The 23,895-nt window shown below is 35.3% G+C and overlaps 1 protein-coding gene across 2 annotated transcripts in view; it reads left to right on the top strand.

Annotated features, from left to right (window-relative positions):
* The window catches only part of TRPM7 (transient receptor potential cation channel subfamily M member 7), a 102,240-nt gene that overhangs the window by 16,087 nt on the left and 62,258 nt on the right, over positions 1–23,895 (top strand). For both annotated transcript variants that reach the window (XM_045529156.1, XM_045529165.1), the window contains exons 3-10: positions 2,757–2,795; positions 7,279–7,477; positions 12,873–13,086; positions 15,659–15,783; positions 17,405–17,576; positions 19,681–19,855; positions 20,858–20,981; positions 22,055–22,127. In XM_045529156.1, the coding sequence (XP_045385112.1) occupies positions 2,757–2,795; positions 7,279–7,477; positions 12,873–13,086; positions 15,659–15,783; positions 17,405–17,576; positions 19,681–19,855; positions 20,858–20,981; positions 22,055–22,127 (1,121 nt within the window). The remainder of the gene's footprint in view (positions 1–2,756; positions 2,796–7,278; positions 7,478–12,872; positions 13,087–15,658; positions 15,784–17,404; positions 17,577–19,680; positions 19,856–20,857; positions 20,982–22,054; positions 22,128–23,895) is intronic.

Here is a 23,895-nt window from a genome sequence, read left to right as displayed (position 1 = left end):
TATAGTATTGCTACATTCGGTCTATATGTAAAATGTTGTACCTGCTTTTTAACAAACTGTTACAGTAAATATATTTTTTCATATTACAGATATTTTATAAGAATAGCAATTAATATTCTGTTAGTGTATATACCACAGTTCATATACTGTTCTCCTATTGTGCATTTGAGTTGTTTTCCATTTTTAGCAATTATAAATTAAAATTAGGCCATAATGAAGACCTTTGTGGATAAAACATTTTTTATCTAAGATTTTGCCTCCTTATGTTTCCCTCCTTATGTTCCCTCCTAAGTTTATGTAATGCCAAAAGCTTTCCAAAAGGATTAAAGCAATATAAATTATCACCAGTAGTGAATGAGAACACCTGCTTTACTGAATATTGACTAATATCATCCTCAAGAAAAGGTGATAAGTAGGAAATAGTACATATTTTTAAAATTTGCTTATTTAAAATTTTTTATTTTTAATTGACAAATAATTGTATGTATTTTTAAATTGCATTTATTTGATTACTATTGAGAAAACATTTTGGTTTTAGAATAGTTTCACATTTTTTTATAAACTCTGTAAAAGTATCTACTTTTAAATTCATACAAACTATAGCAAGTGCTGTAAATATTTTTTATTAACTCTTCTGATCATTAAAATAGGTAACCTCATGTCTCTTCCAGTCATTAGATTCTATGACTTATTCTGATTTCTTACTACTTATTAAAGATATGTTTTGTTATAATGTCATATTTTTTAACCAGAGAGGATAAATGGCATTTTCCAGGTCACATGGCTAGTAATTCATAAAGATGGGATGAGAATGTAAGTCTCCTTAGTTCAATGTGCCTGTTCTAAAATAAGACATGGTTTTGCTTTTCAGAGAAAATTGTGGTTTTGCTTTATTAAAAAAATAGATTATATTATCACTAAGAAGTTTATTTTGCATAGTTCTGTTAATTTCACTTTGCAGTAGAATAATAAAAGCGCTCATCAGGTATTAAAGAAACTTCAAGCTGCTATTAAGTATCCTCAACCGTAACCATTCCCGGTAAGAAAGACATAATTTACAAACACAGTTGGTCACTTCTTTCTACACTAGTAGAATTTTTAAATTAATTTTATGTGAGGTAAGGTAAGGTAATTCATGTACCTGGTTCGAAATTTACAAAGTACCAAATGCTATACATGGAAGTCTCCTTTCTACCACTGTGCTTTAGCTGTAAAAGATCCCATTCTTTGGAATACCTTTCAGAAATAGTTAGATATAATCTTTGCATGTCCAAGCAGATGGTTATCCCTCTCCCTGATTCAAAATGCATACTGTTAAGCCCATTGTGTTTATATTTATCTTGGAGATCATTATTTTGTTCTTTTTTAAAATTTTATTTATTTATTTATTTACTTTGAGACAGAGTCTCACTCTGTTGCCTGGGCTAGAGTGCCGTGGCGTCAGCCTAGCTCACAGCAACCTCAAACTCCTGGGCTCAAGCGATCCTCCTGCCTCAGCCTCCCAAATAGCTGGGACTGCAGGCATGTGCCACCATGCCTGGCTAATTTTTTTCTATATATATTTTTAGCTGTCCAAATCATTTCTTTCTATTTTTAGTAGAGACGGGGTCTTGCTCTTGCTCAGGCTGGTTATTTTGTTCTTAATTGTTACATCCTATTTAATTACATGTCTGAATCATACTTGTTTTAGTAGTCCTTTATTAATGAACATTTTAACTATTTTCAGTTTTTCTTTTTGCTGTTAGAAAAAATGCTGAAATGAATAGTCTTGTACATTTTTCATTTTATACATATATTACAGATGTTTTTTAGCCTATAGTTTTAGAACTGGATTTAGCGTGTGAGAAGGAGTCTATATTTTTAAAATTTTGCCAAATAGCTCTCCATAGGAATTATATTAATGTATACTCCCCCCCAGCAGATGAGACTTTCTCTATGTTCTCACCAAGATATTATCTTAAATTTTTTTTTTGTTTTTTGAAACAGAGTCCCGCTCTGTCACCCTGGCTAGAGTGCCGTGGCGTCAGCCTAGCTCACAGCAACCTCAAACTCCTGGGCTCAAGCAATCCTACTGCCTCAGCCTCCCGAGTAGCTGGGATTACAGGCATGTGCCACCATGCCCGGCTCATTTTTTCTATATATATATTTAGTTGTCCATATAATTTCTTTCTATTTTTAGTAGAGATGGGGTCTCGCTCTTGCTCAGGCTGGTCTCGAACTCCTGACCTCGAGCGATCTGCCCACCTCGGCCTCCCAGAGTGCTAGGATCACAGGCGTGAGCCATTGCGCCCGGCCTATCGTAAAATATTTTTAAAAAATATTTTCTAATCAAATGACTTTTCATATGTATGTTTTACTATGAACTATCTGTTTATATATTTTTTCCTTTTTATATTGGATTTTAAAAAATAGATTTGGATAAGCTCTTTGTATATTAGGGGAAACTAACCCTTTGCAAATATATTTTTCTCAGTTTGTCTTTAGACTATGTGAATGGCAGATTTTTGCCACATATAAATGTTATATTTTTATGGTTTCTGGATTTCATGTCATAATTAATTGTATTTAAAATATGGATACTGAGTTAAAAATAGTTATTTGAATGTATAAATCAAACTATACATGATCTGTGATATCTACAGAAAAATGTATAATTTTCCCTTTTTTTGTACTTTTATATGGGTTTTATATAGTGTAGATTAAAATAAGAAAATTTTTCCCTTGAGGTAATTTACTTACCTTTTTGTGTCTTATAGATGCCTTCCAGGATGTCAAATTTGTCAGCAACTTGTCAGGTAAGTTTAACATAACTATATTGTGCAAAGTTTAAAAAATAAACAAAATTGATCTATTGGAAACATTAGTTAGAATCCAGTGGGATAAAAGTCACATGCTGTTATATTTGATGGGTACTTTACCTAGACTTGGAAGATGAAGGATCAGACAAGGCTGCTTGAAACTCAGGTGAAGCAGAATTCTAAATACCTGAGCAGAATTCTAAAATTGAGTCTGAGTTAGTTGGACAAAGATTGAAGAAAAGGGGGTTTAGGCAGAGAGAACAGGATGTGGAAAGGCCTGACAGTGAAGGACATCATGGTTCTCTCAGGAAACTCTGGAATATAGGAGGTAAGATGGGAATTTGAGAGATCTGAGTCCTGGGAAATAAGGACCTTATCATTTAAGGTTTTTGTGCACTAAACCACCTGCTTTTGATTTCATATTAAAAGGTTGTTACATAGGTGCATAACATGCCAGATTTTCTTTTTTCTGTAAGAACAGTTGGCATTTTGAGATTGGATTAGGAGGGAAAAAATACCAGTTTATAAAGTTTTGGAGTGATTCTGGCAAAAAATGGGAACCTGAATTAAGATAGTGGTATGATGGATGATGAAGAGAAGTAGATAAATTTGAATGGATTAATGTGAAATGCAGTAAGATTTGGTGGAGGTGAGGAAAAGAGAAGGTTTGAGTGTGGTACCTAGATTTCCTGCTTGGGCTACTGAGTAAATGGTAATGTTCCTTAAGGTTTGATGAACAAATATAAGAGGAAAAGGAGAAGGTCTCTGGTTGGCAGGCTAGGAACAAAAGTGCATAGATTGAGTTTGTTTTAGATATATTGAGTTTGTTTTTTTTTTTTAAGGAACTAAGTAAAGGGAAATGAACTGACAGTCTTTTATATTTGCCGCTATATTTACTATCTCCAGTCCTATTCATTCCTTCTTATAGATGGGGTAGTTCCTTCTGGTGTCTATTCTTTTGGGAGGCCAAAGAGCTTCCTTTAGCATTTCATATAGTGCAGGTATATTGGAAATGAATTTTCTCAGTTTGGCCTATCTGAAAATATGTTTATTTTACTTCTGTATTTGAAGGATATTTTCACTGGGTATAGGATTTGGGGTTGAGTGTTCTCCTTGCTGCACTTTAAAGATGTCATGTTATCTTCTGGCTTTTGTTTTGGGGAAGAAGATACCTGTCATTAATGTAGTTGTTTCTCTTTGTGTAATGGGTCTTTTTTTCATCTGGCTTCTTTCAAGATTTTTTCCTGTACCTTTGATTTTTGCCAGCATGTCTACAATGTGCCTGAGTGATTCTCTTTGTACTTATTCTGCTTGTGTAAATACCTGCAAGTTCAAATTTTTTACTATTTTGGAAGGTTTCAACCATTGTTCTTAAACTATTTTTCTGCCCTATTCTCTCATCTCTCTGGGACTCCAGTTACACATGTGTTAGATTGGTTGATATTTTACACAGGCCACTGAGGCTCTTTTTTTTTTTTTAATTTTTTTCTCTGTTTATCAAATTGATAATTTCTATTATCTGTCTTCAGGTTCATTAATTCATATTTCTACAATCTCTAATACTCAGTTTTGCCCATCCAGTGAACTTTTCATACATTTTTCAGTTCTAGAATTGCCACTTGATTCTTTGTTACAGTTTCCATTTCATTTCAGAGATGCTCTATCTGTACCTTCATTATGACCGTCTATTTCTCTATTCTTAAAGGCCTTTCAACATTTTTTTTTCTTTTAAGAGACAGGGTCTGGCTCTGTCACCTAGGCTGGAAGGCTGGAGTGCGGTGGCTCAGTCATAGCTCACAGCAGCCTCAAATTCCTGGGCTCAAGCAATCCTCATGCCTCAGCCTCCTGAGTAGTGGGACTACAGGCATGCACTACCACACCCAGCTAATTTTTCTAATTTTTTTGTAGAGACAGGGTCTTGCTACATTACCCAGGCTGATCTCAAACTCCTGGCCTTAAGCAGTCCTCCCACCTCAGCCTCCCAGAGTGTTGAGATTACAGGCATGAGCCATGGCGCCTGGCCAATTCCTAGTTTAATTTCAGTGTGGTCAGAAAACATACTTTGTATTATTTCTATCTGTCTTAGTTTATTGAGACTAATTTTATGGCCCAGAAAATATCAGTCCTAATGAATATTTTATGTGTATTTGAATAGGGTTTTTATTCTGTTATTAAGTAGAATGTTCCATAAATATCTATTAGATCATTTTGGTTGGCTGATAGTTTGTCTTACAGGATTCTAACTTGACTTTTTTTTCTTTAAATACTTTAAAGATGTTGTTCCATGGACTTGAGGCTTGTGTAGGTTTAGACAAGATGCCTGTTGTCATTCTTATCTTGTTTTTCTGCACATAATGCAACATTTGTACTCTGGCCACTTTTTTTTTTTTTTCCTTTTTATACTCTGGCTGTTTTTAATAAGGACTTTGTTTTTACCACTGGCTTTCAGCAGTGCCCTAGTGTGATTTTGTTTAAGCTTACTTTGCTTAGTTTTTGTTGTTTCTCAGATTTGTGGATCCAATAGTTTTCAAATTTGGGAAACTTTTGCCCAACATGTTTTTGAAGTTTTATTCTCATCCCTTCCTTTCTGGGACTTGAATTACATATGTGTGTTGAGCTACTTGTTATTGTTCTAAGGTCACTAATATTCTATTCCTTTTATTGCTGTGTCATCAAGTTTACTAATTTTTTGCAGTGTCTAATATATTGTAAATCCCATCCCATTTCTTTCATTGCAAATATTGTATTATCTCTAGATGTTCTATTTGAGTCTTTTTAAATTTTTAAAGTATCTTCCAGTTCTTTCTTCGTCATGTTCATATTTTTTTTTCTGCTTTCCCAAGCAGTCTTAATAATTAGAGCATACTTATAATAGTTGTTTTAGTGTCATCTTCTGATAATTCCTTCATCTCTCATTTCTGGTCTTTGTTTAGTGATTTTTCTTCATTGACATTTTTCTGCTTCTTTGCATGCCTAGGAATTTTTGATGGGTGCTGCACATTGTGAATTTTATATTTTGGGATACTAGATTTTGTCGTATTCCATTAGGGACTTTGGGATTTTTATTTATTTATTTATTGATTGATTGATTGATTGATTGACAGAGTCTCACTCTTTTGCCTGGGCTAGAGTGCCATGGCGTCAGCCTAGCTCACAGCAACCTCAAACTCCTGGGCTCAAGCAATCCTCCTGCCTCAGCCTCCCGAGTAGCTGGGACTATAGGCATGCACCACCATGCCCAGATAATTTTTTTCTATTTTTAGTGGTTTGGCTAATTTCTTTCTATTTTTAGTAGAGACGGGGTCTCGCTCTTGCTCAGGCTGGTCTCGAACTCCTGAGCTAAAGCAATCCTCCCACGTCAGCCTCCCAGAGTGCAAGGATTACAGGCGTGAGCCACCACACCCGGCTGGGACTTATTTTTAGCATGTAGTTGGGTTACTTTGGATCAGTTTGATCCTTTCAAGCCTTGCTATTATACTTTGTTAGGGCATAGGCTATCTAGGTCTTCTTTAGTCTTTCTAATTAGACAGTACTCTTCTTCTGAGGACCCTGTCATAGGCCTTGTTGTATTAGGAGATCTCTTCACTCTGGCTGGTGGGAACACAAACTGTTCCCTGCCCTTTATGAGCTTCGGGAATTTTTTGGCCTTGTGCTATGTAGTAGTTCTTATCTTTGCCTTGGGTAGTATATTCTTAGACATGCTTAAGGAGACTCCTGCTGATGTTTGGAACTTTCTCTTTGTAGTTCCCTCCTCTTTTTGTTTTCTAACTCAGAAACTCTTGTTGCCTTGGTTTCTTCAAACTCTTATCTGATTTTAAGATCTTTTGAAATCACTGAGACTGCCTGACCCCATTGAGTTTCTGCATTATGGTCCAGTATGTGCTTCTAGGTAGAATGCCATCCCTCTTTCTTCCTCTGGCCACAGGCAACCATTGACCATCTTTTTGTCACTATATAGATTACTTGAATTCTGTATACATGGAATCATATGTATTTTTTGGCGTCTGGCTTCTTTCACTCAGCATGGTGATTTTGAGATTCATCCATATTATAGTACCTATTAGTGATTCATTTCTTTCTGTTATTGAATACAATTTCTAGTGTATGTTTATACCACATTTTATAGATGCCCCACATTAAATTTAGATGATGATTTCCTCTTATACTAATGTATTTATACTATTTCAATGCTATGGTGAAGGTATTAATTTATTGATATCCTAAAATCAAAAAGTCAAACATTATTATTATTATACTCTTCATTAGTTCATTCATTTTAATTTGGTTTTTCATTAATTCCAATTTTTCGAAATCTTTCTTTGGGATGCCACACCATCTCTCTGTTCTCTTCCCTCCCTTTTTGTTTTTCTCTCTCTCTCGCTCCTCTCTCATTCTTTCTGTCTTTCTAAAGGAGAAAATAAATTTTACTTACATATTTTTAAAAAAAAGATTTTTTAATAATGTCACTTTTTTCCTTTAGGTGTTTTTGTGGTCGCTTGGTCAAGCAACATGCTTGTTTTACTGCAAGTGTTGCCATGAAATACTCAGATGTGAAATTGGGTGACCATTTCAATCAGGCAATAGAAGAATGGTCTGTAGAAAAGCATACAGAACAGAGCCCAACGGATGCTTATGGAGTCATAAATTTTCAAGGGGGTTCTCATTCCTACAGAGCTAAGGTATGTCACTATTTTATTTTTGACTTCATTTACCTTGTTTAAGTAGTACATATTTACCTCACAATTTATATAGCATTATGACAAAAAGTCTCAATCATTTCTTTGTGTACTTCAGAGTTCTTTGTATAGGTGCATAGAAATACAGAATTGTACCTTTTTGGTGGATTGAAATTTTTTTCATTATAAAATGTTTTCTGTTTCTTGTCTTTTTTTTTTTTTACAAAGCCTGCTTTTTCTGAAATCAATATAGCTAAACTTTCTGCCTTCCTTTCTACTTGTAACCTTTTCTTATGTTTAAGAGGCATCTTCTAAGCAGCATTTAGTAGTTTTTAAATATTTAGTCTGCTGTATGTTTGAGTTTAAATTTGCCATCATGTTATTAGTTATCTCTTTGTCTCACTTTTTTTCTTTGTTCCATTTTATTTTCTTTCTTGTATCTTTTTGGATTAAATACTTATTATTTTCTTCCTTCTTTAATAGCATGTTGTTTGTACAGTCATCCCTTGGTGTCTGTGGGGGATTGGTTCCAGGATCTTCCCTCAGAGATACCAAAATCCATAGGTATCGTTGTTTGCATGTAACCTATGCACATCCTCCTGTATACTTTAAATTATCTCTAGATTACTTATAATACCTAATACAATGTAAGTGGTATGTAAATAGTTGTTATACTATATTGTTTAGGGAATACTGACAAGAAAAAAATCTGTGCATGTTTAGTACAGACATAATTTGTTTCCCAGAATATATTTGACCTATGATTGGTTGAATCCATGAAAGTGGAACCCGTGGATACAGAGGGCCTACTGTATGTTCTTTTTCTATTCTTTAGAGTAATCTTATAATAAACGCTATGAAATACATTTTTAACTTGCTACTATGTACAGTCACACATCACTTTACAATGGTGATAAGTTCTGAAAAATGCATCCTTAGGCGATTTCATTATTGTGCTAATACCAGAGTGTATACAAAGCTAGGTGGTAGCTTATTGCTTTTAGGCAACAAATCTGTACAGCATGTTACTGTACTAAATACTGTAGGCAACTGTAATGGTACGTAGTTGTGTATCCAAACATAGAGAAGGTACAATAAAAATACAGAATTAGAAACTGATGGGACCACCTCATATATGCAGTTTGTCGTTGACCAAAACATTGTTTTGCAGTGCATAACTGTGTTATAAATTAGTACTTCTACCCATTTCTAGACAATGCAAGAACCTTTAGAATATTTGTAGCTGCATTTGTTTCCCTCATGACTTACATGCTTTTCTTGGCATAAATTTTAATTTTCTGTGTATCTGAAACCCCCCCAAACATAATAATTATTTATTTAGATTTAAACATTTTAACCTTTACATTTTTCTGCCTGCCTCTGTGTCTTGATGAGAAAAACAGCGCCAAATTGTGGGCTCATCATCTCTCCGCGTTTTCGTATTCTTTTGGATTCTGATCTCACAAGTTCTTACTGCCTTCATAGTTCGCCAGTGCCTTAAAACAGATGTTATTTATCTTTTTTCTAGTTTATCTAGTTCCCAGGGGAAGAGTTAGTCCAACATAACCTAGTCTATCATTACTGGGAGTGGAATTCCTCATTAATCCCTAACATAGTCTCTTTTTTTTTTTTTTGAGACAGAGTCTCACTCTGTTGCCCAGGCTAGAGTGCCGTGGCGTTACCCTAGCTCACAGCAACCTTAAACTCCTGGACTCAAGCGATCCACCTGCCTTAGCCTCCCAAGTAGCTGGAACTACAGGCATGTGCCACCATGCCCGGCTAATTTTTTCTCTATATATTTTTAGTTGTCCATATAATTTCTTTCTATTTTTAGTAGAGACGGGGTCTCGCTCTTGCTCAGGCTGGTCTTGAACTCCTGAGCTCAAACAATACACCTGCCTCGGCCTCCCAGAGTGCTAGGATTACAGGCCTGAGCCACCGCGCCCGGCTCCCTAATACAGTCTTTTTTAAAAAATTTCAACTTTAGACTGTTTCCCCAATACTATTTTGTGTACCCAACTATCAACAAACAAAACCAATGCAGAAAGATTTACCATAGAACAAATCCAACAAATCCTGTTTTTTTTCTTTTTTAAAGACAGGGTCTCACTCTGTCGCCCAGGCTGAGGTGCAGTTATATGATCATAGCTCTCTGTAACTTGAAACTCCTGAGCTTAAGCAGTTCTGCCTCAGCCTCCCAAGTAGCTGGGACATACAAGCACATGCTGCCATGCCTGCTAACTTTTCAAATTTTGTAGAGATGAGGTCTCTCTCTGTTGCCCAGGCTGGTTTCTAACTCCTGGCTTCAAGTGATCGTTCTGCCTTGGCCTCCCAAAGTGCTGGGTTTACAGGTTTGAGACACCACACCCAGCCTACCAAGCATTCTTAAGGGACTCTGGAGTCTTCTCAGTTTTGTAGAATTCTGATGTTTTCAGCTTCATTTGTTTATCACTACTGAGATTTTCAGTGGTATTTGGTCTTTGCATAAGAATAGGAAATATCTCATTTTGTGAAGAACCTTTCTTCAAGATGATTTAAAAATGTTTCTTCCTGTTAGGCATGGTGGCTCATTCCTGTAATCCTAGCACTGTGGGAGGCCAAGGCAGGAGGATCGCTTGAGGCCCAGAATTCGAAACCAGCTTGGGAAACATAGCAAGACCCCATCTTATGAAATAGAATTAGCTCAATTTGGGTGGTGTGTGCCTGTATTCCCAGCTACTCAAGAAGCTGAGGCAGGAAGATCACTTGATCTCAGGAGTTTGAGGTTGCAGTAAGCTAGGATGGTGGTACTACACTCCAGCCTAGATGACAGAGGAAGACTCTGTCTCCAAAAAAATGAAAAATAAAAACATCTCTTCCAACATCTGAATATTTCACGTTTCTGGAACCTTTTGGTGTTTGGTGTTCTGGAATTTTATTTATTTGTGTCTATATATCTATATCTGTTATCTATTAAATGTATCTGTTTACCTATCTATACATGTCTCTCCCTTTTATGTTGTCTATATTCTGTCTTTGTGGAACTTCTTTTTTTTTTTTTTGAGACAAAGTCTCACTCTGTTGCCTGGGCTAGAGTGCCGTGGCATCAGCCTAGCTCACAGCAACCTCAAACTCCTGGGCTCAAGCAATCCTACTGCCTCAGCCTCCTAAGTAGCTGGCACTACAGGCATGCGCCACCATGCCTGGCTGATTTTTTCTATATATATTTTTAGTTGTCCAGCTAACTTCTTTCTATTTTTTTAGTAGAGACGGGGGTCTCGCTCTTGCTCACGCTGGTCTTGAACTCCTGAGCTCAAAGGATCCGCCCACCTCTGCTTCCCAAGTGCTAGGATTACAGGTGTCAGCCACTGTGCCCAGCCTCTGGAACTTCTGTTAATGGGATGTTAGACTTGTTGAGCAATGTGGGAAGGGCAAAGCGGCATGGGGAAAAAGAGCAGTAGGAGGTGAGGTGGGACAGCTGAAGGGGGAGGGCATGTGCCAGGTCCTATGGGCCTGTGGGCCATTACAAGATGTTATGGTGAGAATTTCCGTTTTGTCTTGTTACCTGATTTTAATGGGGATACTTACAGTTTTCACCTTCCTGGCTTAATGTATTGTGTAAAATCTTAATAAAGATAAATACATATAGGCTGGGCGTGGTGGCTCACGCCTGTAATCCTAGCACTCTGGGAGGCCGAGGTGGGAGGATTGCTCGAGGTCAGAAGTTCACGACTAGCCTGAGCAAGAGCAAGACCTTGTCTCTACTAAAAAAAATAGAAAGAAATTATCTGGACAACTAAAAATATATAGAAAAAAATTAGCCGGGCATGGTACCGCATGCCTGTAGTCCCAGCTACTTGGGAAGCTGAAGCAGTAGGATTGCTTGAGCCCAGGAGTTTGAGGTTGCTGTGAGCTAGGCTGACGCCATGGCACTCTACCCCAGGCAACAGAGCGAGACTCTGTCTCCAAAATAAAAAAAAAAAAGAATAAAAAAGATAAATACATATAAATACAGCTTAATGTATGTTTTGTGGTATGTCTTGAAAATATTGGTTCTATATCTACCTCTGTTTTACTGGGATTCAATAATGCCAATGAGTGCTTTTTTTCCCTTTCTATATTAATATTATGTTAGATAAAGAGATTGAACTTATCCTGAATTTTGGAAGACTGACACCTTTTAAGTGTATTATTGGATTGTGTTTACTAATATTTTATTTTAGAAAGGGTAGAGGTCAAGTGCCTGATCTCTGGAGCCTCATTGTATGACTTCAGACCTAAACTCCTCTCTTACCTAACTTCTCTCTCAAGCATCTTATGAGCTAATTCATACATGTACTTTGGGCAAAGAGAATAAATTAAACTGGTCGTAGCGTGTACATTTTGTGATATCACTTAACAGAAAGATAATTTTTTAATCTTTTAAACCAGGGGAAATTATTGCACACATAGGATAGCTTATTTTCCTTCACTTTTTGTACAGACTGGCTGTATGAAAATTAAACTGGTGAATCCATCTGAACACCATGAAATGTTTATTAGAATTTTCTTATATCTCAGTCTGATCAAATCCACAGTTATTTCCAGTGCAGGAAATAATCACTCATATTAAAAATATCTTTAAAATTTTATTCCATAGTCACAATTTATTTATAAATGGAGTAGATTATTTATTTTATTTATTTTTTCATTTCAAAATATTAAGGGGGTGCAAATGGTTTTGTTATATGGATACCTTGTATAATGCTTAAGTCAGGGCTTTTGGTGTGCCCCGCCCTAGAATAGTGTTCATTGTACCCAATAGGTAAGTTTTTGTCCCTCATCCACTCCCCTACCTCCCTGCTTCCTGGTTTTGAATATCCTTTGTATCATTTGTGCCTGTGTGTACCCATTGTTTAGCTCCCACTTATTAGTGAGAACATGGTTTGTGATTTGGACTAGAATCTAGTCACTAGATCATTGACAAAACTTTCAAACAGATAATTCAGTATTTGTCTCTCTCAGTAACAAGAGTTTTAGAAATCTCTATTTTCCCCCCCACAGTTCTTCTTTTTCTTCTTTTCCCAGCATCTTAGGCAGTCTTAATGCCTCTCACTCACTCTGAACTCAGTTAAACAAGCAATAAATACTGTGGATAGATTTGTAAATTGGATTAATGGTAATCGAGTATAAACAGGAAGAGTAACATTTGTGTCTTAAATGTTTAAAAGTTACATACAGTTCCACTACTGTAGATCTCACAGAATCATTTTTTCACCTTCAAAATCATTTGCTATTGCTTGTTCCTTGGAGTATAAATATATTGAAAGTAGCCCATGAAATTTGTTTTTATATTCACATAAAAGTTTTCTAAAGTCATGTAATGTTTTATGAAACGTGAACATATTCAATTATTTTGTTCTTTTATAATCTTTTTTAGTATGTAAGGCTATCATATGACACCAAACCTGAAGTCATTCTGCAACTTCTGCTTAAAGAATGGCAAATGGAATTACCCAAACTTGTTATCTCTGTACATGGGGGCATGCAGAAATTTGAGCTTCACCCACGAGTTAAGCAGTTGCTTGGAAAGGGTCTTATTAAAGCTGCAGTTACAACCGGAGCCTGGATTTTAACTGGAGGAGTAAACACAGGTATTGTGATGATTATGCCAATTTTATTTAGCACGTTTGTAAATTTTTCATAATATCAATTAGATATCTGAAATAATAGTCAACAATGAATATAGATATATTTAACTCTTCTGTTAAATCCATAGTTCTTAGGTAAAAATAATAACTGAACCTGTTAGGTTATCATGTAGGCTTTTAAAAAATACACTTTAGAGCAAGGGTTGGCAAACTATAGCCCATGCACCAAATCTAGCCCACTCATTGTTTTTGTGAATAAGGTTTATTGGAACACAGCCACACTCATAGGTTTATGTATTTTGCTTATGGCTATTTTTGTGCTATAGCAGCAGAGATGAGTAGTTGTGACAGAGACTGTATGCCTATAAAGCTTAAAAAATTTACTCTTTAGCCTTTTACAAAACAGGTTGCTGACTCTACTGTAGAGTAAACCATTATTCCTATTACTTTCTGACTAATGGCAAATCAGTATAAGAATGGCAATCCATTGCCCCAGCAATGGTAAGAAGTAGCTTTCAAAAATTAATTTTTAATGTATTATTGCCTTTTATTCCAAGTTTTCCCTATCACATGCACAGGTTGAATATAAGGAGGGAAAATTAATTTTTTTTTTTTTTTTTCCAAGAGAGTCTCACTCTGTTGCCTGGGCTAGAGTGGCATGGCATCAGCCTAGCTCACAGCAACCTCAAACTCCTGGGCTCAAGCAATCCTACTGCCTCAGCCTTCCGAGTAGCTGGCACTACAGGCATGCGCCACCATGCCTGGCTAACTTTTTCTATATATTTTTAGTTGTCCAGCTAATTTCTTTCTATTTTTAGTAGAGGCAGGGTCTCGCCCTTGCTCAGGCTGGTCTCGAACTCCTGACCTCGAGCAATCCTCCCACCTCTGCCTCCCAGAGTGCTAGGATTATAGGCGTGAGCCACCATGCCCGGCCAGGAAAATTAATTTTAACATCTAAAGTAAAACATAATTATTTACTTAAGTCAGCTTGCAAACATCTATTTTATGATTAACAACTATTTCTTGAGCCTCATAGTGTGTCAGATGTTTTTCAGGCTGCTGAGACTATATCATAACAAAAGATAGACAAGATATTTACTTCATGGAGCTTATATCCTAGTGGGGGAGATGTAGATAATAAACTGATAACTTAGTAATGTATAATATGTTAAATGATCAGGATTATGCAGGCATGTGAAATAAAAAGGAAAGAAAGTGAGGGATGGTGGGAGGGGCTGCTATTTTGTATATAGTAAAGGCGAACTGATAAGGTGACATTTGAGGAGAGATGAAAGGAAATGAGGAAGCAAGATATAAGAAAAACATGAGGCAGAGTATATAAAGGAGAAGAAACAGCTAGTATTTGGGAGAATAGTGAGAAAGGTCCAGTATAGCTTGACTGGAACAAGCAGAGAGCGCTAGATGATGAGGTCAGAAGTTGTTGGTGTGTGGTGAGGGGAAGCGTGGTGAATAGCGGCAACATCAGGCATCATATGGGCCATGTAGACTATTATAAGCCCTTTGGCTTTTAGTCTGAATGAGAAGGGAAGGTTTTAAGTAGAGACTTAAGAGCAAAGATCACTTGGATGATGCTTTGAAAATGGAATGTAAGTAGGCAAGGCAGCAGTTGAAAGACCAATGAAGATGCTATTTCCATAATCCAAGTGAGGGATGAGATCTAATGCATTATGAAAATCAAATTGAGTGATACATTAGTTTGCCAGGGCTGCCAAAACAAAATACCAGAGGCTGGGTGGCTTAAACAACAGAAATTTTTTTTCTCATGGTTATGGAGGCTAAAAGTCCAAGATAAGGTGTCAGCAGGTTTGGTTTCTTCTGGAGCCTCTGTCCTTGACTTGCAGAGATGGCCACTTTCTTGTTGTGTCCTTTCATTACCTCCCTCTGTGTGTAGGTATCCCTGCCTTCCTTTGTGTTCAGATTCCTTCCTAGAAAGCCATCAGGCAGATTGGATTAGTGCCCACCCCAAAGCCCCATTTTAACGTAATCATTGCCTATTTAAAGGCCTTGTCTCCAACTATTGTCATATTTTGGGATTAGGGGTTAGGTTTCAGCATATGAATTCTGGGGGACACAATTCAGCCCATAAGAAGTGATAATGAGGAGTTATATGCTCTTTGGAATGGCCTTTTCTACTTCTCTCTCTTTCTTTTTTTATTCACATGGACTTTTGTAGTTGTTTGTTGTGTGTGTGTTTGTTTTGTTAATGGTCATGTTCCACTGAGCCATATTCTTAATTTTTTCTAGATGATGTGTAGAGCAATAACAAAAAACTACAGTTACTTATAGGAGAAATCCAAGAAAGGACTAGGACTAACAACATGGTAAAAGTTAGTTTTGTATGTGTTTCTGGCAGTTGTAGTGATTTGATATTGTGGGGTTTGTTTTTGTTTTTTATTCCTTTTTGGTCCTTGTGTATTCTTTTGTTAAGTTGGGCTTTGGACCTTGTTGCCTTGTATCTTATATATGTAAAGAAATATGTCACATACTATAATGTTACAGATTGAGCACAGTATTCTGGACACAATAAAAAATGAATAAACTTTTGTCTGAATAGGTGTGGCAAAACATGTTGGTGATGCCCTCAAAGAACATGCTTCCAGATCATCTCGAAAGATTTGCACTATTGGAATAGCTCCGTGGGGAGTGATTGAAAACAGAAATGATCTTGTTGGGAGAGATGTAAGAATGATTTTTAAAGTTTCTTATATTTGAACTTAAGTATAAACAAAATTATAGCAAGAATAGAGTAAGTCAACTTAAACTATTTATGATCACACCATACTTTTCAAATTAATTTTAAAAAGTATTTTCCTGAGGTTTTCTTCAGATCCTTTTGGGCATGCATTAATATAAATAATTCATAAATATAAATAAAATTCGTAAATATTAATAATATAAATAATTGCCCTTATGTGTTGGTACATTTGGTTTGTTTTTTTTGTTTGTTTTCTTTGTTTTTGTTTTTTTGAGACAGGGTCTTGCTCTGTTGCCCAGGCTAGAGTGCTGTGGCGTCATCATAGCTCACTGCAACCTCACACTCCTGGGCTCAAGCAATCCTCTTGCCTCACCCTCCAAAGTAGTTGGGAGTATAGGTGCGCACCAGCACACCCAGCTAGTTTTTCTATTTTTTGTAGAGACAGGGGTCTCACTCTTGCTCAGGCTGGTCTCAAACTCATGACCTCAAGCAATCCTCCCACCTTGGACTCCCAGAGTGCTACGATTACAGGTGTGAGCCACTGCACCTGGTCTTTTCTCTTTTATGTATAAAATTATCTCACATATTTTCCATATATACCAGTCTTTGTAATTAAATTTTTAATGATGACATGACATTGAGAATTAATTTTATTGTCCCTAAGAGTAGGAGTCAAATGATAGTGTTTTATTTGAATAGGTTATAGACATATGAATTGGTAATAGATATTTATCAAGACCTTTTAAAATAATTACTGAATTTTGACTTTGAAGTGTTATTAAATTTCTAATATCAATTTTAAAGATTATTCATAGCTGGAAAAGTAGCTAGGTGACATTTGATTGCTCTTTTCAGCATCCTTTCTATATTATAGTTTATTCCCTTAATAACCTGATAATAGTTTCTTTGCACTATTTATTTACTGCTTCTTCCTTTGCATGTGATGATTACATATATAATTCTGTAGTAAAGTCAAGATATTCTTAATTCCCACCCACACCCTCCCCACCCCCCCGCAAGGAGGGGATATAATTGTGTGGTTCAAGATATAATTATGGGCCGGGCGCGGTGGCTCACGCCTGTAATCCTAGCTCTGGGAGGCCGAGGCGGGTGGATTGCTCAAGGTCAGGAGTTCGAGACCAGCCTGAGCAAGAGTGAGACCCCGTCTCTACTAAAGATAGAAAGAAATTATCTGGCCAACTAAAAATATATATACAAAAAATTAGCCGGGCATGGTGGCTCATGCCTGTAGTCCCAGCTACTCGGGAGGCTGAGGCAGTAGGATCGCTTAAGCCCAGGAGTCTGAGGTTGCTGTGAGCTAGGCTGATGCCACGGCACTCACTCTAGCCCGGGCAACAGAGTGAGACTCTGTCTCAAAAAAAAAAAAAAAAAAAAAAAAAAAGATATAATTATGTGGTTCAACCCATTATTGATAAATCTTTGGTTGCTTAAAAGCTTGTATTTTTTAATATATTCTTTATTTTCTATTTATTTTATATATAAAATAGGATTTTACCTCTTCTCTTTACAGATTATTTCAAAATTTATTTTGCATTATATTGTATTTATTCCTGCCTACTAACTCTTATGTTTGCTGTTGTCTAGGTGGTTGCTCCTTATCAAACCTTATTGAACCCCCTGAGCAAATTGAATGTTCTGAATAATCTACATTCCCATTTCATATTGGTGGATGATGGCACTGTTGGAAAGTATGGGGCAGAAGTCAGACTGAGAAGAGAACTTGAAAAAACTATTAATCAGCAAAGAATTCATGCTAGTAAGGGAATTCACAAATTTGTTGTTGTTCAAATTATTCTGGGCTGTATTAATAGCCTTGAACATTCTAGAAAGGTAGAATATTCTTTGAAGCTAGCCCTCCCTTCCCTTCCTTCCCTTCCTTCCTTTCAACAAGGTCTCATTCTGTTGCCCCAGGCTAGAGTGCAATGGTACCATCATAGCTCACTACACCTCAAACTCTTGGTCTTAAGCTATCCTCCTGCGTCAGCCTCCTGAGTAACTGGGACTAGAGGCATGTGCCACCATGCCCAGCTAATTTTGTAATTATTTGTAGAGATGGGGTCTCACTATGTTTTCCCCTTTTACTTTTCAATCTTGAATCTCCTAGCCACATACTAGAATATTTTACACATTAAGAATATTTGTAAATTATTCTGGCTGCAGTGGGGTTACAAGAACAACAGAGCTTTTATGTTGCTCAGGATGGTTTTGAACTCCTCCTGGCTTCAAGTGATCCTCCCCCCTCAGCCTCCCAAAGTGCTGGGATTACAGGCATGAGCCACCACACCTGGATTAAAATGTTCTTTTCCTTAAATAGTAAGATAACATACGAAATAGCCAAAAATGGCTGATGTTAGATAAAGTAATAAGACCTAGGAAACAAAGTCTCAGGCCAGATAGTACGCAGGTATCAAGGTCAAAGCCAAAAAGGTTTACCGGAAGCTCTGTTATTGTAACCCCATTGCAGCCAGAAGAATTTACAAATATTTTTAATGTGTAATATATTCTAGTACATGGCAGCTATGAGATTCAAGATTGAAAGGTAAAAGGGGAAAAAAACCCACTTATAGTACAAAGTAAGAATCAGCAATTTGCTTGAAGTTTATAAAATGAGTAGGTATCACTGTTTGTCAGATATGTCTTAAAGTTGGTATTCTTGGGATAGATTTTCCTTTCTAACCATGGCTGAACTTTCTGGTTCAACATCTAAATTTTTATTTCTAATAAAAGAAATTTGTAACCCTAGGACACCAAGAAGGTGAGCTTTGTGACAAAGTGAAATAGAAATTAAAAGTACGGAACGGTGCATTCAGATTATGGTAGAGTCAGAACCTTTCCTAAAAATTAGGAATGGTTTATAATCCTACAATTACCAATGTTTTGTATTTTCTGCCTGCACTGCAGGTTATTATAGAATCAAAAATTGGCATTCATCACTAAATTTCTTTCTTTCTTTCTTTCTTTTTTTGGGACAGGGTCTCGCTCTGTCACCCAGGCTAGAGTGCCGTGGCATCAGTGTAGCTCACAGCAACCTCAAACTCCTGGGCTCAAGTGATTCTCGTGCCTCAGCCTCCAGAGTAGCTGGGACTATAGGTGCATACCACCACGCCCAGCTATGTTTTCTATTTTTAGTAGAGATGGGGTCTTGCACTTGCTGAGACTGGTCTCGAACTCCCAAGCTCAAGGGATCCTCCCGCCTAGGCCTCCCAGAGTGCTAGGATTATAAGGTGTGAGCCACGGTGCCCGGCCACTAATCAGTTCCATTTATGTAATTCTGACTCTGTCATTAATTTCTATATTAATGTCTTATCTCATTTAGAATCAGAAGTATACATTTTAAAATGAATAAAAACAGATGTATGTTAGGAGTTTAACTTAATACAGTATTAAAAAGCAAACTAAAAGCCAAGCTTGGTGTTAAATTTCTTGTCAACAGCTCAATTAGTAAAATATAGTAAATAAATAAAAAAAATAGTTTTTACTTTTCAGTGAATATATGAAGTCTCTCATGTGTGTTAAATTATATATTGGATTTTCTAATTTTGTCATTTAGAACAGCCTTTGAATTAGTGATAAGGTAATATATTCATTATTTAATTTATGTGAGACTGGTGTTGAGTGCTTAAATTGATACCGGTACAATCCTAGAAATTATGTTTTGACTTTTTAATTTTAATTGCTTTATTTAGTAAAAAATGAAGTTAGATTACTGAATTTTGCCTAATTTTTTTTTCTGGAGAGGAAATAATTTTTTATGTACACTATGAACAGGTGGAAAAAAAGAAGAAACACTATAGAAAAAAAAGAAATTTAATAGAAAAGTAAAGGAAATAATTTTTAAATTAAACTTTTGCTTTTTTTAGGAATTGGCCAAGGTGTTCCTGTGGTGGCACTTATATTTGAGGGTGGGCCGAATGTTATCCTCACAGTTCTAGAATACCTTCAGGAAAGTCCCCCTGTTCCAGTAGTTGTATGTGAAGGAACAGGAAGAGCTGCAGATCTACTCGCATATATTCATAAACAAACAGAAGAAGGAGGGTAAGTGTATATGAGTGTAACAGATTTTTAATAATTTTACTAAAGAGGCTTGTGGTTTTTAGAATACAGTGTTGGATTCCTTTCTATGTTTTATGAACATGGAAATTTCAAGTTTGATATAATACTTTGTTAAAATTTGAGGAAATAGCCTGTCTCATATGTTATTGGAATGAATTAAAATATAGCCTTCTTCATGGAAAACAGTTTTGCAATATGTGTTACACATACAGAGGCACTTATCTTTTGACCAAGTAGTTCCATTTCTGAGAACTGTTCCTAAAGATGTACATCTGTAAAATAATGTATGTGTACAGCTACTCATTGCAGGGTTGTTTGTAAGAGATTGGAACAAAGTAGAACATTAGAAGGGGACTAGATAAATACGTTATGGTATATCTACACAATTGAATAATTTATAGCTGAGTAAAAGGATGGTACTAGATTTGGGGAAGATTACCAAAATATGTACTTGGAAAAAGGAAGATGTTCAGCAGCATGTACATTGTGCCACTTTTTATGTAGAATAAAAGGAGAGGGGATAATTGTGTATACAGAAAGATCTTGGAAAGTTACACAAATTAATTGTATATATTATACAATGTATTTTATATTTGCTATATTTTTTGAGCCAAGTAAATGTATTACCTATTCAGAAAAGAACTAAAAATGTGATTGCTTACATCTTGGTGAAATACTATATTATAATATCTTAGTTATTTTTATACAGTATCTTAAGAAATGTAAGTTACTGATATGGCAACACATACTTAGTAAAAAAAATTCATAAAGTAATTCAAAGAGAAAAATCACTCCATTCCATTTTTTTTCCTTTTAAGAGTTATAGTGGCAGTCTCATGAAGGAGAAAATAATTTCTCCCAAGGTCAGGTATTTAGTATTAATACAATATCTCCAAAGTTCCTACACAGATCCACCTTCATATATATTCTGTAAATAATGGAAGATGAAATCAGTGAATTAAGTTATATTTCCTCTTATTCCAGGAATCTTCCTGATGCAGCAGAGCCTGATATTATTTCAACCATCAAAAAAACATTTAACTTTGGCCAGAGTGAAGCAGTTCATTTATTTCAAACATTGATGGAGTGCATGAAAAGAAAGGAGCTTGTAAGTAGATTTCTGCAGAATAAGTCTTTTTATTTTTTTCAAAGCACATTCTAAATTGCAGTAATACTTTTGTTTTTGATTTAGATTTTAAACTCAATAAGTTTATTCTTTTAACCAGGTAAAGCTGTTACTTACTGGTCTGTTCAAGCTGAGAGGTATCATAGAAGGAGGATTATAATTTTTTATATGGTATTAAGACAGTATATATGCACTTTTAGGAAAAGTTTTATACCTAAGTCTCAACAGATTATGTCCAGTATCAAGTAAGAATTGGTAAAGAGTTGTTAATGGCTTTTCTAATAAAATATTTGGGAAAAAAATCTTTAATAGTTTTACTCTGAGTAAGTGCTTAAGCCTATTTATTAAGTTAAAGATTAGTGCTGCTTAGTTTCAGTCATGTAAACATGGGCTTAAGTTTTCAGAGAGAAAATTTTTTAGCAGGTCTGTTAATAGATAGGTGATAATGTGATTTGCTTTGCTGTCTTCTTCCTTTGCAAGTTTTTGTATACTGTGAAATGAAGTTCATTGAAAAATTTGTGTTGGGGTTATAATAATCTTTTACTTTATGAAAAATTTTATTAAATAAAAACTTCTGAAATAGTATGATGTTTCAAGTAATTTAAAGGCAATTCCAGTAAAGGGATTGAACAAAACAAACATTTTATGTTCAAGAATACATGTATTATTTGAAATAATGTTCCACTCTGTGGAAGGAACTGCAGGATTTATTTACTAATCTATAGCCTCAGCCCTTAAATTGCTTACTAGTAACAGACATAACATAGGTCAAAAATAGCAATATAATATGAAACCAAATATTTTTGGTATACTCTCCATTTTATTTGGTAAATGAAATCTTTTAATTTTCTGGTTTCTTGGCTGAAATAAAGTTATCTGACCCTCCCTAAATACATACATACATATATACATTTTATATATATTTATTTATATATATGTATATATAAATATATATATGTGTATATTGTCCCTGTATAATTTGAAATTACTTTGTTTTATAATCCCTTTGCTTTAAAAATGTAAAGGCATAATATTATGAATTAATCTTTAAATAGATCACTGTTTTCCACATTGGATCAGATGAACATCAAGATATAGATGTAGCAATACTTACTGCATTGCTAAAAGGTAAGTCTTTTAAAAACATATTTGTAAGATCTTTAATTTATAGCCTATTTATATAAGATAGGACTTTTTAATTTGGCTAAATGCTTGGGAAGTGAATTTTTCTATAATTTTTCTTTGTGAAAGACATAGTGTTGGCTTTCTTTGGCAATAAGTTAGCTTTTGTTTTAATATCATTGAATTTTTTTTTAAAAGTTTTTAGCAAAGTTTATGCCACCAGACCTAATTATCCCATTAAGAATGTGTTAGATGCAGATAAAACAAAAATAAATGTTTAAAGGTTATGAGGCATTAGTTGATAGAAATTAAAGATAGGATTTTTAAACATGCTGTTTTCATTCTGCAGGGAAACTTGGAAAACTAGTGGTATCTTTTAGGACTAAAGGATTGATGTACATACACATCAAAGTGTTTTCTTCTTGATATTTCACCAAAGACATCCAACTGATAGAACAACATTACAGTGAAAAATCTTTTCAAAAATTAGAAACTAAATGGTGTCCCATCTGGGTACCTGAAAGTCAAAGTATGCAGTGATGTTGCAAGAGTTCATCAAGAGGTCACTGTTTGTTATTTATAAGAATTTCTCCAAATATTAGACCGTAATAAATTGCCAATATATCAGGCATTTAAAAATTCTCTAATAAAATATATTTGTGTCATCTTGGGATCAAGAGATCATAAGTGATAGGAAACCCAGAAACTATAAGGGAAAAATAATCAATAAATGGGATAGCATAATAATAAAAAGAGAGTATTATATACATGTAGTATTTGCCATAGGCTTTGTGGTTACTAACCACTGTGTTTAAGTGGTTTGCATTGTTTATCTCATTTTATCCCTATTACAGCCCCAAGAGGCAGATTTCCTGTTATTTTACTAATTTCATAACTGAAGAGACTGAGAAACAGAAATGTTGAAGTGGAGGGAATCACAAAGAACTATTAGAAATTAATAAGATGAATACTTCATGGGAAGATGGGTTGGAATTTATGTATTTGATATCAGCAGAAGAATCCAAATGCTTAGAGAAAATGTGGAAAGATGGTCAATGTTATAGTAATAAAGTAAAAATAAATTTAAAAACAGAAGAAGCTCCTTCCTCCCCATCCCCAGCACATGGAGAAATGGATATTCTTATACCTCTGGTGGATGGTGTAAGCTTTCTGAAATGTATTTTGGGAGTGTATCAAAAGTCTTAAAGTATATCCTTGTACCTAGCAATTTGGCTTCCAGAAGATCATCTTATTTAAATAATCAAGCATGTACACAAAAATATACTCAGCAGAAAATTCAAAATAACCTGATATCCACCAGTTGGAGTATTTATTGATTAATTGTGGCTCACCTTTAAAAGGTATTAATATATATAAGACAGATCTATATATACTTGTAAGGAAAAATGAGTTTTGACATTAAGATACATAAAGCAAGCTACTACTGATACTTGTAGTATGGCCCCATTTTTGAATAAACAATTAAAAGTGTTTATATATATATATATGACATTATATATACACAGAAAAGCACCTGACAGGATATTTTCAGAATCCTAACAGTCAGTACTGTCTGATAGAAACAGATCATCTTTGTTTTCTCATTTTTCTGCATTTCAAATTGTTTGTAATGATCATGAGGCTGTGTTGTTTCTATAGTTGGAAGGTTAAAGTCCTCACCGCTCAGGTTAATCTTACCTCTCTAAGGCAGGCTGCTTCTGAATGGTGGCTTACACGAGCTATGTATGTTAATTAAAAGGTGGTGGGGAGATGT

The sequence above is a fragment of the Lemur catta genome, chromosome 1, assembly GCF_020740605.2.
Source record: "Lemur catta isolate mLemCat1 chromosome 1, mLemCat1.pri, whole genome shotgun sequence".
Taxonomy (NCBI): domain Eukaryota; kingdom Metazoa; phylum Chordata; class Mammalia; order Primates; family Lemuridae; genus Lemur; species Lemur catta.
This window is presented reverse-complemented; position numbering and strand designations above follow the sequence as displayed.